General features: G+C 45.6%; 1 protein-coding gene across 2 annotated transcripts in view; it reads right to left on the bottom strand.

Moving 5' to 3' along the window:
• Nucleotides 1-1559: 1559 nt before the first annotated feature.
• The window catches only part of LOC119462053 (uncharacterized), a 37688-nt gene continuing 15098 nt past the window's right edge, over nt 1560-24149 (bottom strand). The window contains exons 13-23 of one of the 2 annotated variants that reach the window (XM_037723405.2): nt 20658-20819; nt 16991-17101; nt 16324-16447; nt 13962-14009; nt 13756-13884; nt 8029-8255; nt 5965-6062; nt 5369-5477; nt 3655-3804; nt 2653-2766; nt 1560-1789 (exon numbers count right to left, since the gene is read on the bottom strand). In XM_037723405.2, the coding sequence (XP_037579333.2) occupies nt 1637-1789; nt 2653-2766; nt 3655-3804; nt 5369-5477; nt 5965-6062; nt 8029-8255; nt 13756-13884; nt 13962-14009; nt 16324-16447; nt 16991-17101; nt 20658-20819 (1425 nt within the window). In that variant the 3' untranslated portion in view covers nt 1560-1636. The remainder of the gene's footprint in view (nt 1790-2652; nt 2767-3654; nt 3805-5368; nt 5478-5964; nt 6063-8028; nt 8256-13755; nt 13885-13961; nt 14010-16323; nt 16448-16990; nt 17102-20657; nt 20820-24149) is intronic. The other variant, XM_049673286.1, reaches the window with a different exon arrangement.

Raw genomic sequence — 24149 nt, 5'->3', positions numbered from 1 at the left:
GGGTCAATTAACTCACTGCTCTGGGAAGCGTTGGTTCGGGACATATACTTCGCTCTCAAGGTCAACGACCTCGATGGTCCAAATAAATGTTTTCTCTCTCTCTCTCTCTCTCTCTCTCTCTCTCTTCGCTCTCCATGCGAATGCACGTAATCATACCAATTTCCACGATGAATAAACCACTTCGTGCCGAGTTGCGTTTTTGTAAAATATTTTGCTTTATAGGTCCTTTTCGGGACATCACTAAGTGATATGTTGTTTAGTGCTTGTGCAGTTCTGGCATACAGTATTACACGATACAATAAATAACAAGTAAGAAAAATCACAGCATATCCACGGGGTGAATGATGATGAGTGGGCGAAGCTCCGGAGGGAATCATCGGATCTCCCGCTTAAGGGGACGCTAGCACAAACGCGTTAGAAACGTGCAGTACTCTCTAGTAAGGGGCAGCGGCCACAGCGTCTTACGCAGCCATTTACACATGCCGGAACGTGCACCGCGTTTGCCGACGCCATCAATGACTGCTGAGAGAGTATACCTCCCGTATTCATAAACGCTCCTCGACTTGAACTTGACTTGCCACCGCCTTGGGCAGCGCGTTCGAAACGCGTTGAAGGTAAGGCGGAGAGGCCACAGCGTCTTACACCAGCTTCTTACACGGGCCGTAACGCGCTAGCACAAACGCGTTAGAAACGCGCTAGAAACGCGGCCTTTCGTTAATGTTGGGTATTTATTGCCATCGTGGTGCGTGTGTCTATGTGCGCTTCGTGGCGTAGTGGTTAGCGCCGCGCGTTCGGAAGCGAGGGGTCCCTGGTTCGATTCCGCGCTACGGACACAACTTTCGGATTTTTTTTTCATAAAACGCCGGAAGCGTTCTCCGGAAGCCGGAAGCTGGCTTCCGGAAGCGGAAGTCGGCTTCCGGTTATACTATACGTATACATATATATGTATATATGGGTATACATACACATACGGACACACAACGCCATCTATTGAGCAATTCATAAAACTAGACGTGGTTACCTACTACGACGGGGACGAACGGGTGCCGCTATAAGGAGCTTCGCCCCTAAAATAGGTATGTGGACTAATTCTTAGCGCGTTGGGCTATGACGCCAGAGGTCGTGGTTCTAATCCCACCTTCAGACCCCATCCGCCTAATGCGGATTCTTTTGGTCTACTTTCAGTTTCTTTTTACTTATTTCTACATTTTAATTAACTTGAATTTAATATCATTTATGCTTTCTCTGGATTCGGTGTCTGTTCGCTTCATGTGGTCGAGTCGGAGCTGCTAGGCCTTCACTTGACAATATTCATATCACGCAATATGTTATCAAGATCGACCCTTGCATGCCTTTCATTGAACTACCTCCGGGGTCTGCTACATTATTTTGCATTGTCACCAAGAACGAAGGTCGTAAGTATACTGTATTATATGCTACTGCTTTAAAATGCAAACTACATTGACTGCGCACTATAAGGCGCATTACACGCAATGCCATTGGCGTGACTTGTTGGCCAGGGCGAAAGAAACGGACATACACACATCAGTTGGTAACACTTCTGCAAAGCAGTGCCTTTTTTATTATTTACATTTTTTGAACGCTGCGTTCTCTGTTTTATCAGTTACGACTGAAACTAAGAGAGCATTGCTGCCCTTTCCAGGAGGGAGCGAAGCGTCTTGAGGCGCGCGAAGTGCTGAGCGCCGGTGCAATTGCTCGCTGCAGTGTCCATGTCAGCGCCGAACACCACCACGCAGCCACGCTGGTAGCGGCTCAGGAACGTGTCCATCTGTGGTCATTGGGAAAAAGGTGCATTCGTGTTGTATCGTTCACATTTTGGATAAAACAAACAAGAAACCGTTGTGCGCACGTTTTGCGCAGTCTTCAACGCGCGCAACCAATTAGTCATTCTTACAGCGTTACTGTATTTTATTTGACCGATTGAGTTTAGCGACCGAGGGCAACCTCGGACCACGATATACGTCAAGTTCTCCCATCATGCACAACGCGGGCGCTGGGAATCGAACCCGCAACATTGGGCTCAGCAGCACAACACAGAGGCATGGGCTTTCGTGGAGCGTACGTAAATGTTGACATGGGACTTATTGGAAGCTACCATGCTACCATGCTACCATGCCCGTTGGTGACAAATAAGAACGCGGCTTAGCAATTTGAGACGGGCGGGTGCACGTTAAGTATTACTAAATAGAAATCGACAGGGAACGTAGTAGTGACACCAATTCCAGTTTTAATGTTTAATATGGATAACGAGGATCGTGGAGTGCATCCTCGATCCCTTGAAGGAGTGATTTTTTTTCCTCTCCATGCAGAGAATATCGCCGCAGGAGCGTCTTCGTGGTCTACGCTGTCACTTTAGTAAATAAAAAAAAGAAAAGAAACAGTGAGGCCGTTGCTAGGTCCACAGCAAAACACCTCCAACTGACCCGGTGTTTTTCAGCCACCTGGCTTACTTTACAATAACGCCCTTGAAGGTACAAATAAATTATGTGGCTCCTCAGCGAACCATGACAATACACAACTCTGCACAATCATTCCGGGCGACAGAGGCTGAAACAAAGCTTTGCAGGCGTAGCTGATCTTAAAAACGTACTTTCTGTCCCTGTGGGTAAAATAGTCATAGCCAAAGCTTGCCTTGATGCGGAGGCTCCGTTCATCTTCAAATGCGAGCATGTGGGACTTGTTGTATGTGTAGGAGGTCATAGAGGAAACCTCGACCAAGCGAGCAGATTCTTCTGGAGGACAAGCCTGTAGGGAAAAAAAAAGCACAGATAATGACTGCAGTTATATTTTTGATTGATGTTTTTAAGCATATAGTAGCACATACTCGTACTTTCAGACAAGTGTGAATAAACCCATGTGTTCACCTAGCCCATGGCTTCCGAGACCCGGGGCATGCCAATAGAGACTGTATTGTCGACAATGGGATGTTATGCACATACTTATCCGCCGTGATCTCAGCTTCTGGAGGAATGGTCGCCGCTATATTTTTAGGTACGCTACGTGGAAGACCATTACATCACGTCAAAGGGAAGTCGTTGATACGGTATAATTAAGGGCATTATACATCGTATAGTGAATGTAATATGAACGCGCGCACGTTAACCTGTGACGTCTTAACGTGTGAAAGCTACAGTTGACGTACAAAGGACGCCGTTTGCAGTGACCGGTTCTGTTCTGAGGTAAAGTAAGGAATCCTTTAGCTCTCATTGCTTGCTTTTTATCCAACATTCCCGCCCAGCCGATCTCGATGACTTACTAGGTGGTGCGCCGCTCCAACCACTGACGCAACGAAAAAAAAGGAAGAAAAAAAAGGAAGAAAAGAAAGAAAGAAGAAAGAAAAGAAAGAATCGTTTCATTATTCCGGCATTCGTATTTTGACCGCCTATATGTTTTTTTACTGGCACCTAAATAAAAGCAAGCGGACGTTCTCGCATTCTGCCCCCGATCAGAATGAGGCCGTCGGAGTCAGGATTCGGACATGTGACTTTTTTTCCCAGCATAGTTGTTCATTCGCTGCAGTGTACCACGCAAGTAGTTTGCGTGATGTGTGATACAGGCTTACTGTATCACGCAAGAAGCATTAAAGATAGAGGGGTGCGATAGAGGGTACACGCAGCGGTGACGTATGTATACCTCGCCGAAGGTGGTCTCGGCCATGCGCCGGCAGCTCTCTCCGGCACCGTGCAGTCCCTGGTGCAGCCGGTACCGGTACACGGCCAGCGTTGTCGAGAAGCACACGCCGCCCCTGGAGCCCAGGGTTTCGGAGAGCTCCAACAGGCGGCTCTGGGAGTCACGCGCACACAGTTATGGAATAGCGCATCAAGTACTACATTTTTGATAGCACACTGTTTAACGTGCGAAGCATAAAAGGTCGCTAACCGGAGGATCGCCATCTAACCTTTCTTTGTACTGTCGAGATTATAAATGCAGGCCAAAATTCGATGAATGCGCCGTTTTATGCAGGCGCAAGAACGAAGAAACGCGTCTAATGGTCGAGGCCTGGCATATTGATAGTAGTGGAAGCGCATACATGAGCCAGCCTTCGATTAATTTGCATAAAGAAGAAATGAAATGCCTACACAGTAATATCTCGCGTAGACCCGCACGTGTGCCTGATTGATAGGTGGCGCTACCATACCTGAGCATGCGCAGAGAAGTTGTGTCTACTTTTCCGCCATATTGCGCGCTTCAGTTGATAGTCAGCGTTTGTGTTGTGTGGTTCTCTTCTCTACGCCTTACCTTCTTTCACGATGAATCCCTACCAACTAGCTCAACTTTCTGTAATTCTAAACACTATTTAACGCAAGATTTCGAGTTCGAACCTCGATGTGTAATTTATGTTAATTATAGCGTTTATTACTTTCTTTTTTCTTTTCAGTAATTGAGTTCTTCAGCCGTAAATCTGCTCTGAGCAGTGACAATTTTTTTTTCTGTGAAATTCAACAAATAACATTAAGAACAGTTCAGCGTCCGCCTAGTGAAAGTATGTAGTTGTGAATGTCATATCTGAAAAGGTGAATAGGAGTTGGGTTCCAGGAAAAGCTCCTCCTTAACCAGAAACTCGATTCCAATTCTGTTGATCAAATTTTTTATAAAATGTTGTGTCCTGCTTATAAGGCAATTTGTATCACGGCTGTGTACTTGAAAACAAAACAGCTAAGTTCTTGTGAATAAGCAAAGCTGTATTCTCAGTAACAGTCTGACAGAAGCACGCATCAACATTTCGTTAGCTGCGGCACTTCAGACATTTACGAATAAGTCGCGCAATACTGACTTCAATTTAGCTCTTCGTCGTGACATTGTTTCACAAGTGGGACTCTGTTATTTTAAGGCGCCATATGACTATTACAATGTAATGCAGAATAACGTATTTCTGCGACCTGCATATGTAATGGAACATTCTTGCATGCTGTGGGTTGCAACCCCCAACTCATGCAGTAACTTCAATAAGCTATCTGTATAGTGCGGGTTCTAGTGAAGGGCCTCGTCAGGCATTGTGCCTTTTGGCCTCCTTCCTGGAGTGTATTCACTTCAATTAAAGAATAAATAAATAAATAAATAAATAAATAAATAAATAAATAAATAAATAAATAAATAAATAAATAAATAAATAAATAAATAAATAAATAAATAAATAAAATATTGCACCCACATACACTGCATGTTTCGAGGCTAAGGTGTTTTAAATACGGAATCACAATTTTTTCAGTCGGTGAACGCTGTCCACAGAATAAATTTATTGAGAGTTAGTATTGAAAGTAGTTAAAATTCGTCTTTTATGAAGATTCCGTAAACAAGCTCGAGCGTCACTTCCCCGTGACCTTGAGCAAAACAACAGTCTACTCACCATCGAGAGCTTCAGCTCCACGTCCGTTGTCGCGGTCATTGTGCCGTGAAGCTTGCAGTCTTTGGACTCATTCGGCACTTCGTTCGTGAGGACTAGAAAGTCGGGGTATCTGACCACCAGAAACATTTAAAAAAGTGCGCGAATTATATGGGCAGTGTGTCTATCAGTGAAATTTTGAACATGATTTTGCTGAACAGTTTATTAAGTGCAGAGTTAGTGAGAGAAATACAAGCTTTAATGATATGCTGGAGATGTTAGCCTGGCTAATCGCCTGACATGCTACTCCATGTTCTGGGTGATGATTACGATATATACAGGTATAAACACTTAAGAGCACACACAAGCACACACACACACACACACGCACACACACACTATAGATACATTTACAAAGTTTCATTATTAAAGCTCGTGGCCCGCAAGTACGTCAGCAGCGTTTTAGTGGCGCGCAACACACAGGTAGTGCTTATTTATATAGGTAGTATATATTATATTATAGGTAGTATTAATTATTTCAGTAAACAAGAAAATCAATTGGCAACTAAGTGACTAACAGTAAGTATACAGCAAATGAAAATGAATAATGCCATGCTTACTTTCCAAGTTCCTTGAGCCTGCTCTCATGCTCAAACGCGGAGACGAGCAAAATGAGGATCGGTTTGGGGTTTCGTTCGCTAAACTCATCGGAGAGCTCCTGCAAGACAAAGAAAGGGCACCTTGTTACTACCGCGATACCGCGGCATTGAACAGTTAGCGTCACCTTTGACTAAGCGTAATATACGCGTAATATACGCCTAAATAAAACACCCATTATATATCCCCTTGTCGTTAAACTTCAGCGCATAAATAACGCACGCACGCACACACACAAACGCACACACGCGCGCACAGAGAGATAGAAAGAGAGAGAGAGAGAGACAGACAGAGATCGCGGACGTGCTTGCAATTAAGAAACGTTGCCTCGCAATAGTTGCACTAAGCAAAAACGCTTCGATCTCGGCTGTTCCTCTTCAATGAAACCACAACGGAAGTTTATCTGTGTAGGCCAATCAAACCATATTAAAATACTCATTATACCTATTAACCTGTTTCGATAGAGAAATAATCATAATCGCTACATAAACATAAAGCTAATTAGTGTTGGGGAAAGAGTGTCGCAGCAGCGATGTTCGCGTCAGGCAGCCAGACTGGCTACGCAATGACATCCCATTTTACTGGAGATATTTTGACAGCGTCAGAAAAGTGTCTGCTTCCAATTTCCCCCGCCTTTAAAGAAAGGAAAGAGCCAGACGAAAAATGAAACACCCCCTCACTGTGCGCGATGGAGCAGGCACACCGAGATAGGACATCGCGAAGAGAGAAGCGCCGACGGTACGAAGAAGTAAAAATAATGGGCACAACGGAACAACCGAGTGCTACAAACGAAATGAAAGGAAAATAATGGGAAGAGATAATCGTAAAGGAATGAACAAAAGAATTTGCGAACACGTTCTATACATATAGGAAACTCCAAGTAGAAAAGCGGCAAATCATGCCATTTGAATCTGCAGTCGAGCGAAACAAAGTAATAAATGTCCACAAAATTGCAAGGATGTTATAAATGTCCACAAAATTGCAAGGATGTTGGACACACACTTATTCTTTATTATCACGAGGACAAATTGCGAATAGGGGCATGTATAGCAAATCGGAAATGCATTACCAATGGTACGAAAATGTTTCTAAATATAGGAAATTTGGGTTTTCTTTATTTTATTATTTACATTAATATTTTCATTATTCTTATTTTTTTTTCATAGGGTAGCCTGTAGGGACGTACATAGTTTCTGCCACAAGTTATAAAACACCAATGACACCAATGAACTTACAATATAGTGCATCGCTACAGGGTTTGATTTCCAACCCCGTACGGTGCAAGAAAAGTTCGGCACATATTTCATGATGAAAGGTCACCTGACTTTCCGTCACAGAAAACACGCTTCGGAGAAAAGAGAAGGAATTCGCCGCCTCGGTAGGCCTCGGTAGGGGGGCGGAGGTGTTGCGATGCATCTTCACTTTACGCAGTGTGTCTTTCTATATTTTAGCACACGGACGACTCCAGGAAATGAGCAGTGGCTTACATAGGGACAAGTAGGGGTTTTCCGGGTGGCCTGTGATGATATTCAAGAAAAATTGAAAACACTGCACGGCGCCGAGTACGCGTGCAGCACCTTATTACGGGATCGGGGCCACAACTCAAATACAACACAGCGTCACCGAGCCCACTTCACACGACTGTACCGAGGAGGAAGCGGCTGCTAAAATCAAACATACTTTAGGAGGAAAATTTCATGGTGCTGGATTGAATATAACGTTTCCCGATATTCTATCTTTGGCAGCCTCTTCTCTGGGACATCATCACAGGGATGTTGATTCAGTTGTTGTTGGTTGATGTTGGTTTATCTGACTTCGTTCTTTTAGCTATTAAACATTTCTCAGTAGTGCTTCTTTTTAGACTCATATAATCTTTTTCTTATGTCACCCGATTCTTGGCCAATCACAGTGGGTATGAGCCACCCTAGCAAAGCAAAGCAAAGCAAAGCAAAGCAAGCAAGCAAGCAAGCAGATTCCTTAGCTTCCTCGTATAAACGCACTAATCACCGACCTCAGTATAAACCTACTTGAAGAAACTTGGCCAGACCCTTGACGGGCTGCGTCCTCGCCGTTTCTTTCACCGCCAGTCCACAAAGGCCTTCACGGGAGAGCCAGTTTGTGATGAACGAAATTATTTTCTCCCGCGCCGCTGGGCTGTCCGCGAGATTGTCCAGTACTTTGCTAGCATCGAGGGATACCACAAAGCACGTCCAGTTGAGCTTGGCATCCAGCAGCCGACCCTGTAGGTTCGCTTCTGAAATGTATATATAAAAAAAGAAAGAAACCAACTCAGTATTAGGACCATTGTTATCATGGTGTTGTAAGAGATGTGCACGCTACTTCGCGCGTAACCGGACGATTGCCGTGAAAATTCGCCCACTCTCCGGGAAGATAACTAGTTTGCATATATGGAATACACTGCTCCTTTCCTCTATAGTATAACCAGTATTTATCTCTCCTTGCGTAAAAAGTGTGACCGATACCAAGTAAAACGCCGATTGGGCACGGCGAAGCGCATCGACTAGGATCGCTAACCATGCGATTTGTTTGCTTCGTGCAGGCTTTGTTTCTTGCACTCGGCGGGGCACCACCAACACCGGAAGTTCTGCCTTTGAAGCCGCAAGATCTCGCCGACAATCGTGCTGGGAACTTCGTCACTGTCACGAGCATTCTGGTTCCATGGACCAAACAGGGCTTCGTGACGTCAACGGGTGCCAACAGTATAAAACAAGTGCCTTACAAGGATCTCGTCAGTGGGCACGGCGAAGCGCATCGACTAGGATCGCTAACCATGCGATTTGTTTGCTTCGTGCAGGCTTTGTTTCTTGCACTCGGCGGGGCACCACCAACACCGGAAGTTCTGCCTTTGAAGCCGCAAGATCTCGCCGACAATCGTGCTGGGAACTTCGTCACTGTCACGAGCATTCTGGTTCCATGGACCAAACAGGGCTTCGTGACGTCAACGGGTGCCAACAGTATAAAACAAGTGCCTTACAAGGATCTCGTCAGTGGGCACGGCGAAGCGCATCGACTAGGATCGCTAACCATGCGATTTGTTTGCTTCGTGCAGGCTTTGTTTCTTGCACTCGGCGGGGCACCACCAACACCGGAAGTTCTGCCTTTGAAGCCGCAAGATCTCGCCGACAATCGTGCTGGGAACTTCGTCACTGTCACGAGCATTCTGGTTCCATGGACCAAACAGGGCTTCGTGACGTCAACGGGTGCCAACAGTATAAAACAAGTGCCTTACAAGGATCTCGTCAGTGGGCACGGCGAAGCGCATCGACTAGGATCGCTAACCATGCGATTTGTTTGCTTCGTGCAGGTTAGTTACCCCTACTCTGTACGTAGCGATGAGAGATTTTTAGTTATTCTGCCGTGCCCACAAACTTGCATTACCATAGCGTATGAGTGTCTTTGTTCTTGTAAATTGTTGCTCTGTGGCGACGTAGAGGAAAATCCTGGGCCATCTGTTGAAGATATGTTTAAGAAGCTTATGGATGGTCAACAGGCTATAAGGGCTGATATTGCTGACTTGAAGAGCCGTCTTGAGAGAACAGAAAATAGACTATCAAGTTTCGAAGCTCGCCTGACCAAAGTAGAAGAAAAAGTAGAACCATCGTACCAGGCGACAAATGCGGCTGGCGATTTACGATCAGCTATTTCCAAAATTCAGGTGACTCAAGAGTCAGCCTATGTTAAACTAATTGACTTAGAAAATCGAAGCAGGAGATCGAACTTGATAGTATTTGGCATACCAAGCGTACCGAATGAGTCCGAGTCAATCTTGCGTGAAAAAGTAATCAAGGAAATTTTTGCAGAAAAGCTCGGTGTAAACTGCACTTCTGTTGGTCGCATTCATAGGCTTGGTAAACCTCGGGCAAACAGGCCCATTATTTTGTACTTCCAAGACTACAGGGAAAAAGAAGCAGTGCAGCGTAATGCACGAAAGCTGAGTGGTACAAACGTATACTTACAAAACGACTACTGCGCAGACACAGTTCGTAAACGTAAGCTGCTTTGGGCCAGCGCTAAAGATGATAAAGGTGAAGGCAAAAGAATAAGCTTGGTAAATGATAAGTTGCGCATCGATGATCAGTTGTACGCATGGGACGATGCTACTATGACACGCAAAGCAATACCAAGCAAAAACGCCCCATTGTCCCAGAGCTAGCAATTGAAACCACAACAGCTCCGCCTCATTTCGCTAAATGCTAGAAGTGTGGTGAATAAAACGGACGCACTTGAATCCCTGTTACTCTTATATGACCCTCATATCTGCGTGGTCACTGAAACTTGGCTTCATGGAAATATACGTGATGATGAAATTGCACCACCAGGGTACTGCTTGTATCGGCGAGACAGGGGTTCTCGAGGAGGAGGCGTGGCTGTTCTTGCAAAACATTCTGTCGATATTATTGTTGGAGATCAAATTGCTGACCACGAAAGTTTGCTGCTAAACGTGTGTTTTTGTGGAATTCAATTTTTCCTTTGTGCTGTATACCGCCCACCCGACTCAAATGATGTGTACTTGTCAAAACTGCACGAACATTTACTTAGCCTACGTGATAGAAATGTGATCCTGACGGGTGATTTTAACCTTCCTGAAATTAACTGGGACCAATTAAAATATGGATGTTCCACAACAATTGATGTTGTATTGGATTTGATGTTTTGTTTAAATTTAGAGCAGATGGTTCGTCAGTGCACACGTGGTAAATCCATCCTAGATCTATTATTCATAACAGAAATATTTAACGGTGCTTCAACATCAGTGGAGCCAAGAATTTCAGATCACGATCTAATTTATTTTTGTTGGCAGCTAACAAGCAATAGGCCGAAGCTAGGGAAAAATTCTTCATTCGTTCGGGACTTTCAAAACGCCGATGACGTTTCAGTGATTGATTACCTAGACATACATCTTGACTTTGCAGTTGACAACATTGAGACTTCATGGGTGAGGTTCCGGGATGCGATAAATGTTTGCGTTACAAGATTTACACCTACCAAAGTCCTTAAGAAGCGACGTGTAAACCCTTGGATAACTAGGGATATTATTCATACAAAGCGTAAAATTAAACGGCTCCGCAAGCAAAAAAAAGTGTCATGCTCTAATTATCTTGAACTGAAACAAAACCTACTAATGAAATTAAGAGAGTCCCGAAGCGCTTACTTTAATAATTGTCTTTCTCAGTTTATTAAATGCGACAGCCAAAAATTCTGGCGATTTCTAAAGGAAGGCAGACAGGATGTTTCTAAAATAAAAATTGGTGACATGGTAGCTACTGATGCTCGACAGATATCAGAGCATTTTAATCATTACTTCCACGGCGTTTTTTCGAGAGGCGATAGTTATGCACCTCAGAGCAGTGATTCATGTTTAGCTGACGATTTAGCAGTGTCGCATGAAGGCGTCTTATCTATGCTCCTTAATGTTAACCCAAAAAAGCCGTCAGGGCCGGATGGTATCCCTAATGCTTTCTTACATCGGTACGCAGAGCAGATATCTCATTTTCTGACAGATTTCTTCAGTTTATCAATTGCCACAGGCGAAATTCCGGACGACTGGCGTTTAGCGCGCATCACTCCCATTCACAAAAAAGGCGATCGTTTGTCTGTGAATAACTATCGGCCCATATCTATTACAAGCACATGTTGTAAGTTGTTGGAGCACGTCATTTCAAAGTACCTTATCGATTTTCTTGAAAAACGCAATGCACTATCACCATATCAACATGGTTTTAGAAAGAACATGTCTACAGTTACACAGCTTGTAACAACAGTACACGATTTTTCACATATCCTTGACATGACTGGACAGGTGGATGCCTTGTTCTTAGATTTTTCGAAGGCATTCGATAAAGTGCCTCATGGGAAGCTATTACGGAAGCTGGAATATTTGGGTGTTCCGTCAAATGTTGTTAAATGGATTAGCGCCTACCTTCGAGACAGGCGGCAGTTCGTACAAGTTTCGGATCACTCCTCAGAACTGCTGTATGTGACTTCTGGAGTGCCCCAGGGAAGTGTTTTGGGACCGTTATTGTTTCTAGTTTATATTAATGACTTGGCAGACTTAATTAATAATGGCGTTTGCATCCGACTGTTCGCGGATGACTGCGTTGTTTTTAAAGAAATTAGTGCTCCAAACGATCATGTACTGCTACAAGAAAACCTACAGGCTATTGGGGACTGGTGCATTCGATGGGACATGGAGTTAAACACTGAAAAAAGTGTACTTCTGCGTATTACAAGAAAGAAAATTCCTAGCACGTTCACTTACTCTATAAACCAGTGTGATATACAGGAGGTTGACAAATGTAAATATCTGGGTGTGACTATCACTAACAAACTCACCTGGTCAACACATATATCGGCTACTTGTTCCTCTGCGCTGCAGAAGTTATGGTTTCTCAAAAGGAAACTGAAAACCGCACCTCCTAGTGTTAAGCTTCTAGCATATAACACCTTCGTCAGAACTAAATTAGAATATGCTTCAATTGTATGGGACCCCCACAACAAAAGTGATGTGAAAGAACTAGAACGTGTCCAAAGAAAAGCAGTGCGCTTCATATTTAATAAATATAGGATGACTGACTCGCCTTCCTTACTAATGAAGCAACATAACATCCCATCGTTAGAATCGCGTAGAAAGATCAGTAGGCTGATTTTTCTTCAAAAGTGTCTTACCGGAAATACAAAAGTAATTATTCCTGATTGTGTACGTCCCCACTCAACTAGGAAAACTAGACACACCCACAGTAGGTCACTTGCCCCAATTTTCGCGAAAACAAAATCGTATAAATACAGCTTTTTTCCTAGAACTGTGTCCGAATGGAATGCCTTACCCTCCAATGTTGTTGATGCCAATGACTTTGTACGCGAACTGGAAAATTTGTATGGTGTACCGTCATTGTAATCGATGTTTCTCTTGCGTTCCCTTTTTCTTATTGTTCTTATTTTGCTTTCTCGCTGTGTTTTCGATGTTTTTTTTTCTCTATGATTCTGTAATCACTGTATAGCCCCTCCTGCATGGACCACACGGTGGTCTGCAGTATTGCTAAATAAATAAATAAAATAAATAAAAATATATGTATAAGTGAAAGATTAGTCCACAGGTTTTCATCCGAAACTTAAGCTGCTATAAATGCTTGAGTACTAATAAAAGTTTTACCTAACAGTGTATACTACCCCATTCAAAGTAAACTTTTACTTGCAGAATAACAACCATATGCTACTTTTCACTTTCTTTTTATTTTTACTTTTTCACTCAATACCTGCCGATTTCACTATACCAATTTTGTTGGGTTTGTCGCATTAAAAAAATATCTATCGACTGTTGGAAGCGTGTTTCTAATTTAAGCATTCAATTTGAAATCTGAAAATTTTAAGAACGTATGAAGCATCAAGCCTAATAGTAACCCTGTTGCTCTATATACTGCGGCTTGCCCACCAAACTTAGCGAACCGTACGTCTCAGTGCACAAAACAGGAATCCATTCAAAGCTTCTGTTCGTAAACGAAGAAAGGGCCCACCTGCCGTGGTGGCTTAGTGGCTATGGCGTTGAGCTGCTAAGCATGAGAGCGCGGATTCCATTTCCGGCCTCAGGTACTGCGTATCGGGGGCACGTTAAAGAACCCCAGGCAGTAAAAATTAAGCCGGATAAAATTAGCCCTCCACTACGGCGCGCCTCATAATGAGATCGTGGTTTTGGCACGTAAAACTACATCCCCCATGAAAGCGGTCGGCCCGCTCACTGTAGCTGCTGGTCTTGATGACGTTGTTGTAGAGGTACTCCACTTCACCGTCCACGAAGATGTCGCACTGGGAGAACGGGAAGTCGACGCTGGCGCGGTGAGTCGGCGAAGGGACGCAAACGAGTGTCCCTGCGTCGACCGAATAGGAAAGAGTGAGCGTCTCAGGTTGCGCCGCCACTGTGCGAGGCACGGGAGTGGCACGTTACCTCGGTGCGACGTTCCAGGTTCTGCTGGTCGCGAACGATTCCGTTTGCCTGGAGAATCAAAGCCGAGACGTGCACGCAAAGGAGAGATGAGACACGGTACAAGTAGAGTCGAAATAAAGAAGCTAAGAAAAAGGTTTGCCTGTACCCCCCTCTACTGTCATTAGGCAACTGCTCAACCTATTTGAAGAAAACCGCATTTCTAAATAAATTTGATATTCCAGTACCTCTGAGAACTCTTATCTATGCATGCATCAACGCTTTATAAGTATTCCCAAAACCAAATTTTCAGAAGGAATTGAAATGGCAAGGATTGCGGCTAAATAAATAAATAAATAAATAAATAAATAAATAAATAAATAAATAAATAAATAAATAAATGGAAGCGCTGCAAAGTGTTTTATATGGCGTATTAAGCAGTCAGACTAACGTCTTACATTGGAGCCCACAGGTACATGAGCTGTGCAAATGTTCATTCACAAAATACCTATCTACGGAAGAGTTCGAATCTACCTGAGAGTACACCGAATCTATAAGCAATGAAAACCCAAGAGGTTTATTGCGATAGCAAATATGTAGGCACTTCCGATGTGCGATCGCGCCATCGGCGCTTCCACCTATCGCGCTGTCCCTGTATCGACGGCGAATGCGTGGTTCGCGCATGCGTGGAGGGTTAGAAGGCCTCCATGAGACGCGTAGTGCGTTTGGCTGCAAAAAAAAAAAAAAAAAAGAAAGAAAGAAAAGAAAAACACCTTGCTGCATACATACCCTGTTCGGAGCGGAACGGAGAGTAAACGTCGAGCTAAACACGATTAATGCCGGTGTCACACGGACACTTCTGATCGCGATCGGGCGGATCCAGATCGGATTTCTTGATCGCGATCGAAAATGGTCGCTGCTGCACGGTCCAACGATCCGGATTTGAATTATGATCGTCTGCTGGTCGTCGGCAACACTCAGAGCTGCATAATGTTTGGCTACAAATTCAGATTTGCAAAATATGGTTAAATTCGGACAATATTTAGATTTTACAACTTACTATTGCCGATAAAAGGGGTTTTAAGCGATTTTTTTTATTGAGCTGCCTTCACTTTTTGTTTTTAGCGTTTTCAGAATACTGTGCTAGAGTGCGCAGACGTCAACCCTGCGATCGCGATCAAGAGGCCGCATCGCGATTCACGGATCGCGATTGTCCGGATCCAGCAAGCTCTCCATCACGAATGATCGTGTAGCAACACTCGATACGGATCAAGCTCAATCGGCTCCGATCGCGATCAGAAGCGTACGTGTGACACCGCTATAACTCTTTCATTGGGCGCTGACTATAACTCCGACGATTTTTCGTCGGTCTCAACTCGTGCACTGTCGAGATGCGACGCCTGTAACGCCGCTATACCGGCGTTCATTACGGCATTCATTGTGATTTTAATAAGCTGTGCGTCTTAATGTGCGATGTAATGACAGAAACTTGCTAACCGTTGTGCATATTTCGCTGTGAGCATCGTTTCACAATAATGGTGAGAAAGCTAATTTATAATCCGAAAACTGCTCGAAAAGTATTCGATTCGATTCGTGCGCGTTACTATTCGATTTGTACTTGATTAGGTCTAAAAGCTTACTATTCTTGCACCCCTGTAATTATTTGTTGTTTTCATGATCGGCAATTTCTGTAAACCGAACAGTGTTACTCGAAGGTCTCGAATATTCTCACAACCCAAAAAATGAAGCATCAAGTTTAAAGCTATATAGCTCCGCAACAGTAGCAGATATCGCAATCCTATAAACTGCGTCTACTCCAGTGTGTAATGCGTACAAAGGTGATTACTGTACACCGCTAATTTGTGACTCACTGATTCAAGTAAACAGGGCAACTATTTTACGTAAACAGATACATTAGACTTGCGCGCTTTGGGCGCTCTAATAGATCTAGTTTGCAGAAATCTGATGTGTATTTAATGGGGAGCTACTTTGTTGTAACCTTGGGTGTTTCAATTTGTTCTCAGTCACCAACCTTTCGATAAAGTCTGACAAAACTTAGAGGGCCTAAACGGGAAGTCTGCTTACAACAGTGGGTAAAATCGTTTATGTTATCATTCACGCGTAATAAATTCTGTTAAAATCAGCTGAGCAGGTGCCTAGTGAAAGCACATTTATACCTTTTGAAGTCGAAATTGGAAAAAAAAAAAAATTGGAGTCGGCTTCGAGCTAAAGCTTCCGAAGAAGCTAGTCGATTGTACATTGCGCACTTATTCGGGATTGATGATGAAGATTAATGGGGTCTTATAGCGCAAGGGCCAGGGAAGGCCAATAAGCGCCAATATTCGGGACTGCAACGCAAAGGCACAGCCGCGCACAGGCTTTTTACCGAGCACGTTGTCAAGCGCTGCCAAGCGTGAGAACGGCTGCCGGCATGTTCCTCGCGGGTCCTCGTAGTCAGCGTTGAAGGCTGCCACGCAGCCTAGCGGTGTGTAAGATAGGTAGGACCGGGCCTGCAATATGCGCAGGACATAATATAACGGATGTTGCAGCGACGCCTGTCGGTATACTTATTAAAGGGTCATGTTAGGCACTTGAAGGAAAACCCGTCCTGGTCTGGGGATCAAACCCGGGACCAAATCATTTGCGGGGCGCGGCGGTCATTCTACCAACATGAGCTAACCAGTAGGTCAGCAGATCGAAGCGCTGTCGATTATTTTGGCCTCGCTCTGCGATCTGCTGGCCTCCTGGTTAGCTCAGATGGTAGAGTGATTCTCCCGGAAATGCGTTGGTCCCGAGTTCAATCCCCTGACCAGGGCGATTTTTTTTTTCAACTGCGAAGCATTCTTTATGAAAAGCCCGCATGCGTTTCCTTCGTGGATTCGTGCTACAGTCGGGTGAACGACAATTTTCTCTCTCAAGCTCTATATTATTTACTACTATTCTTCATAAAGACACACCTGAATTCATTTGGCAAGAAAAGTTATTTATGGATAGATAAAGTTAGGACCGAAAAGTCGCAAAATGCCTCGTTGCACAGCGCTGGCAACGCTCACCTTTGTCTCCAGGCTGTACTCGTTCTCGTAGGTCAGCATGTCGCTGTGTTTCCTCGAAAGCACCGCGGACGACACAGTATCGTACTCGACGTTGCCCTCCCAAGTGCACACCTGAAAGGGGGCACACCTCTGTGGCAGGCTCATATTTCCACGCGAACGTTGTTTTACACATTTGGCCGGTGATTGATCTCACCGAACTATCAATCACTGCGATCATGTTATCACTCCCGAGCAAGGTGCGCGAGCTACATACCGGAACACTCGTGTGAGCGTTGTCATTTTGATAGCGAGCACCGCCGGCGCTATAGCATCACCGAGCGCAGTGGAATGTTTAGGTACGATGACGATGGATGTATAAATGGCGACCGAACTCGAGCAGTGCGATTCGATTCTGTATACGGACCGTGCTCCCGGCTATACCATTATCACATGAGGGTTGCCCTGATTCCGGGATGCAAGTTCGCCTCTGTCCTTCCCATTCATTCTTTCGGCTAGTGCTTTTGTTTGAACACCATTACTGTGGGCATCGTGCGCTGGTATGGGGGTGTCACCGCGCACCATATCTGCCAGGCGAGTTTTGCCATCTGCCAGGCGAGAGAAAAGACGACGCTGACGTTTCGCCTGGGCTTCGAAAGCCCTCACGCTAGAATCGGCACGTCGACGACGAGCCCTTTCCCGAGCGAGTTCGCGGCGCCGTTGCTCAAACGCAGCCTGCTCCTCGGCGGAACGCACCAGGCTTCCCATCCGGACGCTGAAACTGATCTGAGGCGAGGGAAGCCCGGCAGAGCGCGCGCCAACCACCTTTCCTTCCCTTTCCCTCCCCGCGACACACGAAACGAGCCTGATTGGTCGCGCGCGTCACGTGATCCGGCGTAGCTTTCCCCGCACCTGCTCGCTCTTTCTTTCTTCTTTTCTTTCCTTCCTTACTTCTTTCTTTTTCGTCCTTGGCTCATACCCGCATATCCAATGCGAGTATACACCACACGTGAGTTATTGCGTGACTACAACGTCACCGAAACTTGTGAACCAATACAAGCTTCGCTTGAATATGCAGGCCAAGTTGCCCAGTTTACTCTAATGAAACAATTTATTCTTCCGCAGTGAGCGCCTCTCTAAGGATTCAACGATCTTCAGCATTACCTCGTGCACTTCTAGTCTGCACAAGTTTAGGAAGTTGGGTTGTTCATCTCACGTTTAACATAAGCAACAGAAGCCAGGCGGAATACACAAATGCGCGGTATAGGCGCTGAAATAGGATCTTAAGCTGTATAGGATACTTTCGAGCTTTATTTTGTCCGCTAGCAAGCCAATGAACATCGTATGAAAAGAGGGTGCACGTATAAAAAAAAAGCAACAGCAGAAAGGACGTATGACATCCCGTTTGATCATAAAACCTGCGGTCATACTTGCAGAGGATGCGCTCTGCAGTTCAATAATTCTGGGGTTTTAGGTGCCCATCTACAACCTGATTACGAGGCAGGCCGTAGCGGGGAAGTCTGGATTTATTTTGACCACCTGAAGTTCTTCAGCGCGCACCCCCCATCGAAATGCGAACGCTGCGGCTGGGGTCGGTCCCGCGACCTCAGTAGTGCAACGCCGTAACCGCTGGCCTACCGCCGAGGGTACTCGGCAGTTTCTAAGATGGCATTACCGAGAAAGTACGTGAGGTTAGAGGAGCACAGCAATCATCGGGGGACATGGTCTGGCGATCTCAGCGGTCTGAACGACGCACTGTATATGAAACAGATAGAACAGTGTATATGGAACGCAAGAAAGACTTGCCGGGGCAAGTAGAATAAGCAGACAGAGCCATAAAAACAGCAGAAAAAGTGGGAACGCGATGAAGCGGCAGCAGATATGACTCCCGAGCAGTAAGCGACGCAGCAGATTGTGGAATCTACGCGCAAGCGAGAATATGCTATAGTCACCTCCGACATAATTGACGCGCAAAAGCTAAAGGTTTTTACAGAACCGAATGATTTCATTTAAAACGTAGCGTTGTGTTTTCCAACCACGACTGTGTTACCGTTCCTGCAGTTGTTCGTACTTGCTGTATATTTCGGGCTTTTGAAAAGTAGAACGCCAGTTGATCTGTAGCCCCCTGTTTCGCCAGCATCGCTTTGTTGAACCTTCTACGCGGTTCATTCGGTACTGCACTTCTAGCCATTGCGCGCGTGATAAGGGCCCCGTGTCGCAGAAAATCCGGCGTCGGCGTAGGCATCGGCATCCGTGGCGGAGAATTTCACCCCGAACCACCCCGACCATACAGGCCCTCCACGTACGTCGCGCAAGGCGTTAGTGAACAAAAATTGAATTTCTCAAAGTAAAATCCGTCAGAAAAAATCATAAAGTACGACTTAACAACAACCTACAGACATGATAGCGTCGGATTGTTATTTGAATGTACGAGAAAACACAATCCTGTTACGAGGAAACTCATACACAAACCCCTATGGTTGCATTTCTACCATAACATCGGCGCGCTCGAGTAGGTTACTTGCGAAAACTCCATCCAGATTAGCGCTCGCCTCCACGGGAGCTTAAAACGGTAGCGGCGCGCAGAGGCGAAGGTGGGGGAAAAAAAAAAGAAGAAAGCTGCAGCAGCCGGGAAGCCTGACAAGCATTCAGGGATTTTTGAATGCTAAAGCGCCCTCCAAATTTTGGACACGCGCGCACCTCGGGGCAATAAAATACTGAAAAAAATGTCCTAGGGCCTTCACATTTTGATATAAGACGGCTTATATTGTCCCTGTAAAAACGTCTTCCCAGCAATGCATTTGTGTTTAAAAGTGAAGCCGACTTTAAGGGGATCGGTGTAAGCTTGGTCTTTGTAAGCTGGTTTTCCCACGTTGTTGGTTGCAGTCAAGCCTACTCACATAGAAAAATGCGATGCGAACGGGTCTTGATAACGCTATCGCGTTCCACTCTTATACCACTATCGCGTTCCACTCCTGGACCGATTTTTTTAGGTTTGCCGCGTGCCGAGGATGAAGGAGACCAATGAGAGCGGCCCGCTTCCGTGACGTGCGCGCGGGAAACTGGTGCCATGCGGACCCGCCCAACCGCTTGTTTCTACTACTACTACTACTAAGTGGTTCGTTGGGAAAGGGGAAAGGTTGGCGCTATCTTCTGCAGCCCTTGAGGGAGCACGGCTCAGCGCCAACGGGGAGGGGAGAGTGGGAGTCGTTTCGCACTATCATCTGCACGCGTGAGCTCCCGGATAGTTCGAGAAGGGGAGAGGAGTCTAGTCTGTCACGCGATTGCCGCAGCGGCGCGCAGCTGTCAAGGCCCTACCCTCCGGATGGCGTGACCAATATAACCTCCTTGGGCGTGACCCCAAATTTTGGACACGCGCGCACGCTCGGCAATAAAAACTGTAAAAAATGTCCTAGGGCCTCACATTTCGATATAAGACAGCATTATATTTCCCTGTAAAAAACGTCTTCCCACAATGCATTTGTGTTATAAATGAAGCCGACTTTAAGGGGATCGTTGTACGCTTCGTCTTTGTAAGCTGGTATTCCCATGTTTTGTTGCAGTCAAGCCTACCCACATAGAAAAATGCGATGCGAACAGGTTTCGATAACGCTATCGCGTTCCACTCTTAAAGCCGAAGCTTAAGCGTCCTCCAATTTATCTCGCTGCTCTTATCATTTGTGTCGCGTACCTGCGCGTAGTTGACTTGCTCCTCATCGACGCAGCTGTCGTCCAGGTCCGATTGCCTTGGAGGGAGCGAGAACTTGAGCACCGCCAGGTTAGCCGCCACGCACACGCCGGCTAGGTTGCGGTGAATCCGCGCCAGCTGGTTGGTCAGCTCCGCTGTCTGCCTCTGCGCGGTGGCCCCGAAAAGAATCAAAGTGTTAGGGCCCATTCACACTTGCGACTAGGCGAGGTCGCGCGACCAAGTTAGTCACAAGTAGTCGCAAATGGTCGATTTTCTAGAAAGGCGACTGTTTCGGGCCAGTCGCTCGCTACTCGATTTTTCAGTCGCGCGACCGCACTCTCAGAACAGCTGAACCAATCAGATGCGAAGGAACAGGACGTCCGTATACGCTGACGCTTATTTTACACAGCGATGACATTGCAAGCAGACGTGAACGGCATATCGCGAGACATTTCGGTTTAGTGACTTATCGGTCGCATTTGTCAGTGTGGACATAGTTCGTCTTGAGTAGCTTTCTGGTCGCCAGTCGCAATCGGTCGCGCGACGTCGTCTAGTCGCAAGTGTGAATGGGCCCTTAGGGAGCGGCCACGGTGTAAGAAATATGCTTTTCTTACACCGTGTTAGCGGCACTGGAACTTCCTTCGGACAACGCTTAGAAGCGCTACGAACTGTTACTGAATACCGATATCTGGTTGTCATTTTGACATACGACTTAAACTGGACAACGCACGTTCAGTATGTAGCAAAGAAAACCATGAACAAGCTCTTTTTCCTTAAGCGTGCCTTGAATAACTCGCCTCCTGAAATGAAGCTACTGGCTTACGTTTCGCTTATACGTCCGATATTAAAACATGCTAACATTGCATAGTTTCCCCCTACAGCTACCAACATAGCCACACTCGAAAGGGTACAGCGAAAAGCTGTGCGATTTATCTATAACCGATACAGACGCACATTTCACCTACTGAACGTATGCTTCGCACAGGGCTTTACTGTTTATTTAGCCGATCGCAGCTACATCGCTTGAAGTTCTTATACTTACTCCTGCACAATTCATTTAAGATTAACTCCGAAGACTACATCAATATAAGCCACTCCAGAATCACTCATCACAAACACCCTCTCTCTCTTAAGAAATTCTTTTGCAATAATAGCCCTTTTTATTTTTTCCTTTTTTCCCCAAGCAGTGCGCGAATGGAATGCGATAGACGCTTCAACTGCAATGCAGCCGACAGTTCTTAAATTTCTAGAGCTTGCCGAGCTGACTATAATGCCACCAAACTGACGTGATTTGTGATAATACGCGGGTTATATATGTTTTCTATTGTATAACTCATATTTACAAATTTGTTGTTTGTTTTCCTGCTCCGACTGGGCCCTTCTATGTGAAAAAAAAATATGTGTATCCTTTGCATTGTATATCTGCTTGCCATTCCATAACTGCTATATCTTGGATTCTTGTTTCTTAAGTGCACCCACCCCTGTAAAAACCCCATGTAGGGTTGACAGTATACTGAAATAAATAAACAAACAAACAAATAAATAAATAAATAAAGAACAACGTTTACTACCAACTTGTTGGTTTGACTTTTGGCTGCATAAATATGTAAAGAACCACCCTTGATACAGCAACTGCTTATCAGCTTAAGAGTTTGTCTTTCTTCTTTTTTTAAGCTCGTGGCCTTTTCTCCACACATGACGCATATTATGATCACTCTGTATGATGGAAACCTTATCATTTATTGCGATAGCAATTATATGGACACTTCAACCGGATTTCTGCCGTCGGCGTCGCCGTGGTCGTCACCGTGAGGTTCCGTATAAAGTCCAAGGGCGATAAAATCGTCGCCGCGCGCCATATGCGCGAGCGAAAGCACGCGGGGGACGCGCGCTATCACCGAGAGCGAACGCACGGCGGAAAGCAAACGCGACCTTCGTCGCGCGAAAGGCCGTGGCGGTATGGGAGGGAGGGAGGCGGGCGACGCTGTGCTGCTGCAACAAATGCTTATCTTGCAACCGGGCGCAAGGGGAACTGGCCACTCAATCTCCCACGCGAAAGCAAGAAAGCGGGAAGGCAGCGCGGAAGGGAAAGGGGGGGGGGGCGCATTCTACTCTGCCAACAACTGCGATCGTACTTTGCCCGGCTGTGGCGGTCGCCCACACCGTCTCTTATCTCCACACGGCTCTGACCTTTGTATGCGCTGTGCATTCACCGCTCAGTTTCCGTTGAAGCGATTAACCGCACGAACCTTCGCCCGCTGCGGCGGCTGCGCTTGCTGCCAGCGTTTTGACAGTCGTTGTCTGCGTCATTCAGTGTGATCTATTCATGTTTGCTTGTGCGCGCTGACACCATGCTTGTTAATTCAGTTTGTAAGCGAATGTGTCCAAGTTTATGCAGCCGATAAAACTACTATCCCTACTCCGAATAACTCTCTACTAATTTGCTATCGCAATTGATGCTTCGCCTTTCGGGCGAAACTGCGACATTTTTAATTGAAACGCGAAAAGTTAAAAAGAAAAAAAAAGAAAAAAAAAGATGGAACGCATTCGTAATCGACTAGGTTAGCTACAAGTCGGCCACCTTGCTATGGTAGCTTGACCCGAATTGCGGAAACTTAGATTTAGTTTTTTTTTTTTACTGTTTGTTAATTGAAGAAAAAAAAAACGGACATACGCGAGGCTCTTGGTGAAAGCTGGGAGGAAGTACGCTCCATGGCAAACTTTACCGCGATAAGTCAGAATCACATTTAACTCGTGCTATGCACCTACTATATGCCCAGGTACACGCAGAATTTTCCGGAATATTTTGGTCCCAGTGAAGTCACGTTCCCCGCAGCTTGAAGTTAGAGTCGGAAAGCGAAGAAAAATTTAGTACTTGTATGTAAGGTTTATGCCGCGTGGATATCAGGTATATACCTGCTGCTTGCCACGAATACGAAGCTTCTTTATTCGCGCTTATACGGTGACATTTGTTTCTCTTTTTTAGAACTCGCGCATACAACACCATGTGACCGAGCCCGACCATATCGTAACATCGTCACCTTTTCGAGTCACCGCCGAAGCCGGAACGCAAGAAGAACATAGCCGCACTCCACATGCATCTTACACGCTGCGTTTTCCTGCTGCTTATGACAGCAAAAAAACCCCGTTATTTCAAATTATTTTACACAGATGTGCGCCCGTTAACACATGCACCCTTCCTGTCCAACTCCGCCAAGAAGATAAACGAGAATACAGCTGACCGTGCGGAGAAAGCCTCGGCTGTAAATGGGCTATAGCAAAACAAAAGCACCGTTACCTTGGCATGCGAGCTTGAGGAATAGAAGAACTTTCTGTGGGCATAGTTGGCGAATACTTGACAATTTTTTTAAAGCGCGAACAAGGGACACGACACAAAAGGAAGGTCGTGTGTTTGACCTTCCTTTTGTGCCATGTCTCTTGTTTGCGCTTCAAAAAATTTGTCGAGCTTGATTGTCGAGCCGCATGAACCATGTT

This window comes from Dermacentor silvarum, chromosome 8 (genome assembly GCF_013339745.2).
Source record: "Dermacentor silvarum isolate Dsil-2018 chromosome 8, BIME_Dsil_1.4, whole genome shotgun sequence".
Lineage (NCBI taxonomy): Eukaryota > Metazoa > Arthropoda > Arachnida > Ixodida > Ixodidae > Dermacentor > Dermacentor silvarum.
This window is presented reverse-complemented; position numbering and strand designations above follow the sequence as displayed.